The sequence below is a fragment of the Populus nigra genome, chromosome 12 (assembly GCF_951802175.1).
Source record: "Populus nigra chromosome 12, ddPopNigr1.1, whole genome shotgun sequence".
Classification (NCBI taxonomy): domain Eukaryota; kingdom Viridiplantae; phylum Streptophyta; class Magnoliopsida; order Malpighiales; family Salicaceae; genus Populus; species Populus nigra.
The window spans coordinates 4326164-4336525 of NC_084863.1; the positions used below are offsets into that span (position 1 = coordinate 4326164).

Consider the following 10362-nt stretch of genomic DNA (forward strand, 5'->3'; position numbering starts at 1 on the left):
TATTTGAAGTTATTTTTATGATCTATTCCTGCAAAGCAATTTTCTCACCCTGTATGGTTTCCGATTGTAAAACATTTCTCAAGTTAAATATGGAGTTGTTGTATCGGAGGTATGAGCTATCCTCCAGAGAGGATAAGAGGAAGAACTGCGAACAGCTAATTGCAAAGGCTCGGTAAAAATGCCTTTTTCCTTGCTGGTTTGCAAACCGAGGTGCAGATTAGCCGTGCGACCTGATCATCATCCCTCATTCCTGAAACTGCACAGGTTAAATGTGCAAACCATCTCGTGTAGGTTTGCACTCTGTAAAACAGAATTATCTGAGCAGGCAGGCCATTGAACTTGTAACATTGTACGATGATGACATGATAACATCCGCATATGTTTTTCGTTTACCTCCAATTGATGGAATTATAGAAGTTGAGACAAAAAAAAAAAGAATCATTTATCATTGAATATTGTTGGAATCAACTTTACACTCTGACATGACATTCAGTTCAAGGAACAGAAATTAATGTTTCAGATACCAAAAAGATCTTCAAGCATTGCAAGCTGTCCAATACAACATTCCCACGTTTAAGCTCCTCTGTGCTGAAACATCTCCAACGGGGGCAATCCTGTTTCGGCAACACTCTGCAATAAGCTTATCTGGAAGGCATCAGTCAGGCTCACTACCGTCACGTTAATAAAAGTGTCGTATGAAGGTATACAAATATTTTTCTTTTCTATATGTGAAGGTATCCGTGAATCTACCAGGAAAGAATAAATCTTAATATTTCCTTCAAAACACTAGTTGGAACTATGAAAAACGACCTTGGACTTGTCACCCCATCCCCAAAACTTTACATCCCAGACGATATTGCTGAAAAGTTGACTACTAGCTTCAATTATAAAAACACAAGTCATATCATCAGCAAGTCCGCTTCTAGTCATTAGGATCCCATTCATCATCCTGATCCACGGGTAGTTGAGTAAGACTACTTTTAACTGCATTGTCATCAGATTCTTGCTGTTCAACACCATCATTTTCATATTCTAACTCGTTATTACCATTACTACCATCTTCTGCCACTGCTGACTCTAAGTGAGTATCTTCCTGACTATGCTTCATCCATGTTGGGCACTCGTCCTCTCCTCCATCTAGTAATCGTCCATCATTACCTTTTACCTGTTTTGGAACCTCTGCAGAAGGAATTCTACAAGAGCATTCAGGAAGCGGGTGAGACAGGAATGTGGTTGGCTTTGACAGAAGGGATTGCCTGATAAGGCCATCTTCACTCAAGCTTTTGTTGAGATGTTCCCTTACTGAAAGTTTCCAAGAATAGTTGAGATGGTAGTACATGTTGTCACGGGTAATATTGAAAAGTTCTGCAAGAACTCTCCTGTTTGAAGAACCAACAACGCATCAGAATGATTTTTTCTATTTTATTAAATACAAGTGGACATCAAGAAGATATATCAAGATTGCCAAAAACAGAAAAACTTAAGTACATGGTGTAAAAAATAGAAAATAAGCAGATAAACCAGCAAAAGATATTTAATTAAATGAAAATTGTGATGGATCGCAAAAACACGCGATAAAGAAAATCGCAAAAATTTGCAAGTCTTTTTTTCCCTGGCATCCTAGAATACCTCTCTTGTGGCAATCTCAATATAACATGATTATTATTATTTGGGAAGTGTAGCCATCTGAGATGATTACTCTCTAAAAGAGCAGAAGGAAAAATATTGATTTTACTCAACTCAAATCTATACATACATATTCTTGTGTGAGAATGAAAATGCAGGTTGATATCCTTTCTAAAAAATCTGAGTGCATCTATTGCATTCTTAGCAAATCTTTCCTTCTCTTTCAATCATAGTCAGGTAGCTGAGGAGATTCATCCACATTATGCTTCCATTTTGTGCATTAGAACATATTGTATTGAATAAATTTCCATGGAATCATTCAATAGCTTTTAAAAACTAACACATTTGAAGTTCATAATAAGAGTTTTTACACATCATACCTGTCTGGCCGATATGTTATAGAAGAAGCACTCTCGTATAGCCGCTGTCCCATGACCAAGCTTGAGAAGTCTGGCCATTCACTACCATCATTATGAAAACCAGGAAAGAATGCATCTGCTTCCACTGATACAATATAATCGAGAGCATCCCAGAGTAACCTGTGTGCTTGCATCCTCAGATCTACAGGTGAAGGGTCTGGTTCTGTGTCAGACTCAGTGATCCAACCATACCAGCCTTCTTTTTCATGTTGATAGATGGGTCTGTCTGGAGGTGGAGGAAGGGGACGAGGCCGAGGGCCTGCCATATTCCACTCTTCTTTAAGTTGTTCCTCACTTTTGGTAGGAGGTGGCTGAAAAGGATTCAGAGGAAGAGGTGTTTCAGGACCAACCAAATCAGACAGTTCTTGCTTAGTGCACACCCGAGTGCGATCCACAGTGTTGGAGAACATGGCACGCAGAGGGATCAAAACACGTTGACCACCGAAAGTTTCAGAACCAGCCACATATATCACTGTTCTGTTAGGATAGCCCATCGTTTGAAGGAGAAGACCAACCTGAAAATATTTTAGACAGAACAAGAAATTTCAGTTGCAAACGACCATTATGAAGAATATGAACCACAAAGGGAATACATGCTTTTCTGCAGACATTAATCCTTATTTATGTAACAGAAAGCATCAGTTCCAGATTGAAGATAGCTGGCCTAAAACCCTGAATAAAGAGGTTGCAGTAGAAATGGTCATATCTTGGTCGACAGTGCTATAAATAATAGGGAGTAAATGAGAACCACTTGAACTATAATTTTTGAAGCATATGAGAAGAGTATAAGGAGTACAATGAAATACAAACTTTTATTGTAAGATAAACTAGAAAATTGAACTTACTGCTCTTTAAAAAAATACGATAGAACTGTATGGCCTTTTAAATTATAAAAATGAACTTATCTATCCTTTTCCCTGGTCCCTACCATTGATTTGGGCTGAGGCTTAGTCATTGTTGTTGTTGTTGTTGTTGCTGTTGTTGTTGTGTCATTGATTTGTGTTCTTTCTCTTAGATGTTGGATTGTAAAATAGATTTGTAAAATAGAGTATTCCAATCAAGCCTTTTTTTTCTCATAAATCATTCCTTTCCTGCCTTTTTGAAGTCACAAGTATTCGAAAATTTGTTTTACCAAAGGGTATTTGGAAAACTAAAAGGACCCTGCAAAGTTGAGTCATTCATCTAGATAGTAACGTTTGATAAGATGAAAACTAATAATTTGTTGCAAGTTAGAGCACCTCTCACAAAAGCCTTCCTCCTATGATCTGTGTTATATGCTACCATGCTAGAAGTGTCAACTTTGGGTTGCCCAATGATGGTGGATAGAGAAACTTAGCCAGTTCTGAGCTTGCAACAGGATTGCTGTCAATTTGTGGGTTTTTGGAGGAAGGAGCATATGACCTTGGGGGGATGTAGTGTCTTATTTGGAATGTTTGGGTGGAGAGAAAGAGTAGACGTTGTTAGGATAAGTCAACCTCTAGAAAATTGGTATGCAATAGAATAAAACTTCTAGCTTCTTTGCAATGCAATGCAATGCATGGGACTTCTAGGGTGTTTGAGTTTCAAAGTTAATTTAGGGGGATTAGACTATCTTTTATATTGAATTTTTGTTATTTTTTCTCATTCTCTATTTGGAGGATGTCTCCAACTTGTACATTTTTTTTCCCTTTCTATTGATAATTTCCTCAATGTGAAAAACAAAATCCCTACTAAGAGGCAAGAAACTTTAAGGATTTGAATTACTATGAAATCTACAAATGATTTGGTAAATATAATTCAAATTCTGGGGAGTGCCGACAATGTGCAAATAACCAAGATAAAAAGTAAGCATGCATTGAAGAGTTTGGACTTGAAAGTTAAACCTTAACCCTGAGCATACCTCTTCTGGCATGAGGGGGCATGACCCATTGTCTCTATGGATGTGTGAGTCTACACCTAGCTCACCATTAAGAATCCCTTGCTTAATCATCTGTGCCCTTCGATACTGTATAAGCTCAGCGTGAACATCCTAGAAGAAGTGCCAAGTTAGAAAATGGAGTTAGCAAAGAACTCAATGAAATATTGGCATAGTCTATCTTCATCTTTGTTTGAGGTAGAAATTCATATAGATATAGTATCAGAAAATTGAAATTCCAACCACTGAAATTTCTGACCAACTAAATAGCAAAATAAGTAATAAAAATTAAAAGAAATGAAACTGAAACATTAAAATGCAACTTCGATTATGAAAATGATATAGAGGCAAAAAGGCTTGAACAACTAGCCTGGAATAGTTCTGCACAACCATGATATGCCAAGATGTTTCTCACCAAGCCAGGATGAAATGCAAGGAAAGGTTGACCAGATGCCCGTAACCTGTGGAAATGAGGTTAAAGTCAAGAACTGCAAGCAAATGCTTCATAAGTTGTGAATTCACATGCAATTTATTATGCAACGTGGGCTGTGTTCTTGCAGAAAGTGCGACACCACAGATCTTGTAGTTTGCATTATAATTTTATTGGAAAGGAAAGGTGAGAAACTAATCAACTATACCTCTGAACCATCAACTGACCAACCATCTGAATTTCTCGGCGAAATTTTAGAGCATGGAATGCAACCCGACATCTAAGCCTCTGAAATTCGGACATGCTTGGTGGAAGAATTGACTGAGAAGAACGTTATTAACAGAGATTACAGCATTATCAAGAATAATTGATAGATGTCAACAGTGCCATGAATACCCAAATTCAATGCCCCAAAGTGAGGAGCCCCATTTAATTGCAAATGCCAAACTTTGTGAATATCAAATATGGTGGCCGCAAAGAACAAGAACAAACAGGCAGAAAGGGTAAAATAGCACCAAACAGTAACAACATTCCCATCAAGTTAACAAGGAGGTATCTGTTAAGTTGGGTAGAAATGAAGATAGGGCATTCTAAAACCAAATGGTAAATGAATCCAAAGTCCTCAATGTTGATGCAGGGAAATCCATTTCCTACCATTGAAGGTCATAGCTTGTGGGAAGTAAAAAGGAACCATGACACTGATCTGACCGTGGTCATCAATAAGAGCATCACAACTTACAAGAATGGGTGCTAGATGGAACAGCATACTCCTATCATCGAAATGAGCATAGCCTATCTATGCATGGAGAATACAAGAAAATAATTAACAGTTATCATCCAAATACTAAAGTTTCTCCAAGCACAGGTCATATCCCAGAAGAAAAAAATAGATGAGACAACAATCAATTATTTGGATAATTCTGAGTAGAAAAGTGGAGCTCTTTGAGATGAGAGCATTTGCACAACAACAAAAATCATTTATGACCTACATTTCAATAGATTCACCTACCTGCAGGCATCCTCCATCATGAAGAACTAGTCCAATAACCTTGGATTTCTTTAACACAGGCAAAATTTCTTTGACATAGAAATTTGGAGAAGCAGATCTTTTGGGCTTATATGTACGGACCTCATTCCTTTTCCTGGCTGCTTTCAAATTCTCAGGCAGGCTCTTCACAATGTTTACATCATTTTTAAGTGATGCTATGAACTGATCTTCATCAAAGAGATATGAAAAACTCTTGAATTTGTAACTGTTTGAAATTCAGAAAAAAAAAATGGTAAGCTTTATGAGCACATGGAATAATGGTGAAACAAACCATTAAACTAGCTAAAATAAATTACCTAATGCCTTTTGATTGAAGACTTTCTTGAATCTCTGGAATGACAAGAGTAGCATTTAGAAGCCTGGATATGGTGACAAGATCACAGATCTAGAAAATTAACAGAAATGTTATGAACTCCCACTATAAATCATAATTAAAACAAGTCTAAAATATCAAATGAATCATACCGAGGATCTTATCTTCTCAAATCCACCAAAAATTTTTGCATAAATGTAACCATTGTTCCTTTCAGCTGGAACTGTAAAAAATCAAATAAAATATATGCAAAATAAAAATCAACACAGAGAGAAATTCTAAAATAAGGCTCATAAAGATCATGATGTAACAAGCAAGACGGCAAGAGAACCAAGGAAATAAGCTCGTTGTTTAAATGAAAGTAAATGGGAAGCAAGATTGCAGCTTTGGTAAAAGCAATTTATTAGAAATCAAAATAATTAGAATGCTCTTTTCTGCACATTTCATATGGCATATATACACAGGTCTTGTAGAGAAGAAATGTTTCAATAATTCCACAAATAACAAGGAGTTGACTGATTGGTTAGAGGTGCCAAGATAAGGGTAGGTCATGATTCGAATCTTATTAGGTAAAAACTCTTCCTTGAAGGTTATCTATCCATGCCCATGAACGCAAGTCCAAGTTTTACCCAGTACAAGAGAATGGAGCAATTGCATGCACCACAGGTTTAACCTAGGTAAGGGTTTCCCTTCATCCAAAAATAAAAAATGTCACCAACATTTTCCACGATCTACTCTGAAACATATATGCCACCCAAATTTTTCACAGGCTTTTAGATAGATACTTCTGTAAGAGTATGTACATAATATAATTAAACATAGCGATGCACATTGTATATCCCATTTAAGTTCCATCAGATTATAAAAATATCTAACTAGATATGTACTGTTCTTTTCCACAACACATCGCTATTTGTCAGAATAAGTAAGGAATTCCAAACCCATAAAAAGAACAGCTCTGACTCACAAGCAATATCAGCAAAATACAAGATCGCCCAATTGGAAATGACAAGGGGAAACGTGACCAAACAGAATGATTTCTCAATTCCCTAAAACATGTATTCATTGAATACTCCCTCAGAAGCATGTCAAATGGGTACCAGAACCAACAAGAAATTACCTCAACCAAGCTATAAATTACATAAACCTCCCAAAAAAAAAAAACTCAGCAACGTACTAATCCACCGTTCATTTAAATACACTCCTATAAAGCATATTGATCAAATCCATGTCACATTTCCAAATTCCACAGCAGCTAGCCACTAACCAAAAGAAACTCATCATTGAGAAATACCAGTTCAAAAAACCACATCATTGAAGATAAAAGAAATAGAAGTGTAAACACAAGAATAGACAATTTCAGCAAAACCCATTACCAGGATAGTTGCTTCTTGGATTGGCATAAGGCTGCAATGATTTCAATGACATCACAGGCCCCCACAACTTCATATTTCTAACAAATCTATCACTCTGCCACATCAAGAAAAGGAAAGAAAAACCAGATAAAAAAATAAACAAAAAAAGCAGAAGACACAGAAAAAAGAATACAGAAGAAACCAGAATCGAAACCTGTGGGGCAAAGATAGAAGCAGTGAAATCAAATCCATTAAAGGGCATTAAAGTAGATTGCATTGAATAAGCGCCTGAAAGCCTTGTAATAGAAAGATGAACCACCAAAGACACCATCGATAGCATCAATACAAAGAGTGCAATCCATTTTATCTTGGATATAAAGACCATCTTCATTCATGCCCAATTCTTCTCGAAATCCAAATACCCCAATTGTCTATTCAAATCCCTACACCAAAATCAAATCAAAACAAATCAAACAAGCAAAAGGAATCGAATTCAAGTGTTGTTCAAAAACTTACAAGCTCCAGGAGTGATGAGGTCAAAACATGAGATTTGGGAGGAAAGTTGTTACTTTTTATAGTGTATTCGGGAGACGGGAATGGAAAAGAAATGAATTTTAGATTAGAAGTGGAGATCGAATCAATCTAAAGAAAACAAAGTCCTATTAGCTTAGCACAAGAGTTAATATACTGCTATGGTATGGTATGGTATCTTGTGTTTTGTTGAACACACACACACACACACACACACACACACACACACACACAATTCTCCTGTGATTGTGAAAGCAAGCTAGGAGGATACAAAGTACGATTTTTGGATTTGGCAAGTACGATCTTGTGAAAGCAAGCCACTGGAGAAAAGGTGACCCTCTCTTTGTCTCTTCTCTGTAATAAAAATTAAATATTGTAAATATTAAAAACTTATCCAAGCCGCCTCCTCCTCCTCCTCCTCCTCCTCCTGTCTTGAATTCGATTAGTTTTGCTTCTAGTAGTTGGTTTTTTTTTACGATAAAATTTAAAATGGGATTTAATTTAATATATATATATATATATATATATAGAAATTAGTGCTTCTTGTTTATTATACTTAGAAAAAAATGATATTAAAAACACCTTTCCAAAATAGACATCCATTCATTTTTTTTACAAATATTTTAAAAAATAAAATAAATTGAATTATAATTTTTCCAAACATATGAATTCAACTTATCTATTAAATAAATTCAAATAAAAACTAAAGTTAAATACAATTACAGTAGAGAATTGATTTCAAACCATTTATAAAATAAAATATATTCAAAATAAAATTGAAAAAAATCTAAGAGGTTTGTTAGAAATAAATTATTGAATTTAATGATTTATTTTAATTTGTTTTTTATAATATAGTTATGGTGTCAAAATCACAACTCAATATTAAGTTGATGTTTACTTTTTTTATAATAAATTTCATTTTTTTTATGTTTTAGTCCAGAAGAGTGAGAAATCACTGTAAAATTTGTAAAATTTGAGAATAGAAAATTTTTGAGTGACTAGATTCGGATAATTTTGAATTTGATGATTATGAATTCAATTTTAAAAGAATAACTCAATTAAATTAAGGTGGTTTTTATCTATAATAGTGCTAAAAGAAAAGGGAATTCAAATCTAAAAAAAATTATAATTTTGATTTAATTTAAATTTTTCAGTTAATTAAAATATGTTTTGTTGTTGACAATGAATTTTTAGAGATCCCTCGTAAGTTTCTTTAATGTTATTAAAAAATAATTTTAAAATAAATTTTTTTATTCACAAACTTAAACTTTGACAATTGAAAGGAGCTGCAGATGGATATCATATCGTCTTCTAAAATAGGTGACACGTCATTAATTCAGTTTATAAAAAAAAATTAAAGCAGACAAAATATGGTCCGTCGATTAAGAAGAAAAAGAACATGCATATTGCCATATTGGTCTAGATTTTCAAGCCCAGATGCACTTGGATTTTTTGAATTATAGCCCAAGTACATGGGCTCATTATTCCAGCCCAAGCATGCGTGTCCATTCATTTTATAATGGCCCTTCATTTTTATTTTCATTTTGGAACAATATTCTTTTAATAATTTTAATCTAATATGCCGTTGTTTTCAAATAATATTAGAGTTTTTATAGTAATATTAAAAATCACTTTTTGAATAATTATATTTTAGTATAATATGTATAGTTATCTAAAATATTTACTCATGAATATTCAATGCAAATGAAATATCTATTTCATTATTTTTTTACATATTGCCAATTTTTTTATATAATATATTTTTAAAAATTATTATTCTTATATATTTAAATGCATTGCATCAAAATGATTAATTTAAAAACTTATTTGTTTTTTTTATCAAAACTTTCTTATGAGATTATGATAAGTTTTTATTTTAAAAAATAATATTTCAAATAAAAAAGACATTTTTTTTAAAAAAATGAACACATGAATAAGAAAAAAGAGTTTCAATTAAAGAGATTTATTTATTTATTATTTAAAATCATTTATTATTTTTTTTAGATATTTATATTAATTGCTTTTAGTTTTTTATGCAATAATCTACATTGCTAAAAGGAAATATATCTTTAAAGTTAAATTGATAAGAAAAGGAGAATTTAGACTAAAAAATAATAACTTTTCTATAAAATTTAAATCAATTCTTTTCTTACAAAAATTAATTTTTTTGCTATATAAGTAAGTAAAATTTTTAAAAGAACACATCACAGTACATCTACTAGATACATAACCCGCGCGATGCCGCAGGTTTTTTTTTTTGCATAAAAAATATTAAAAAAAATAAAAAACTCTTGGGGTTTTCTGCAAAGTTATACCTAAGAATCTTGATTTGACTGCAACGCCTGACCTAAGAGTAATATTTATAATATTAATAATAAAATTAAACTTGCATGACCCAAGTTTAAGTGAGTCTGGCTGCAATACCGGACCCAAAAATTTTGGATGTAGGTCTGGCTATAAGATCGTGTCATAAAAGTGTAATAATTAAATAGATTAATGAAAAAAACAAAGAAAAAAAATCAACAGGAAGAGAAAAACTAATGAAGAAAAAGAAAAAAATTGAATTAATTGGGTTAACCCTTTAAACCAGGTTATCCCGTAAAACCTGGGATTCGCGTCATGAAAGTTTGATAACTAAATAGAAAAAAAATAACAGGTTTACCCAGAATTAACCGGGTTAATCCATTAAACCACGTTAACTCGTCAAGCCCAGGATATGTGTTATGAAAGTTTGAAAATCTGATAA

General features: G+C 33.5%; 1 protein-coding gene across 1 annotated transcript; it reads right to left on the minus strand.

Annotated features, from left to right (window-relative positions):
• Positions 1-424: 424 nt before the first annotated feature.
• LOC133669914 (protein EMBRYO SAC DEVELOPMENT ARREST 30-like) lies at positions 425-8047 on the minus strand. Its single transcript, XM_062090245.1, has 11 exons — positions 7602-8047; positions 7300-7528; positions 7107-7200; positions 5883-5953; positions 5714-5802; positions 5379-5622; positions 4578-4690; positions 4310-4400; positions 3925-4053; positions 2007-2560; positions 425-1379 (listed from the first exon to the last, which is right to left on the minus strand). Exons 2-11 carry the CDS (start codon positions 7474-7476, stop codon positions 923-925), a joined length of 2019 nt encoding a protein of 672 aa, XP_061946229.1. The 5' UTR covers positions 7477-7528; positions 7602-8047; the 3' UTR covers positions 425-922.
• Positions 8048-10362: the final 2315 nt, after the last annotated feature.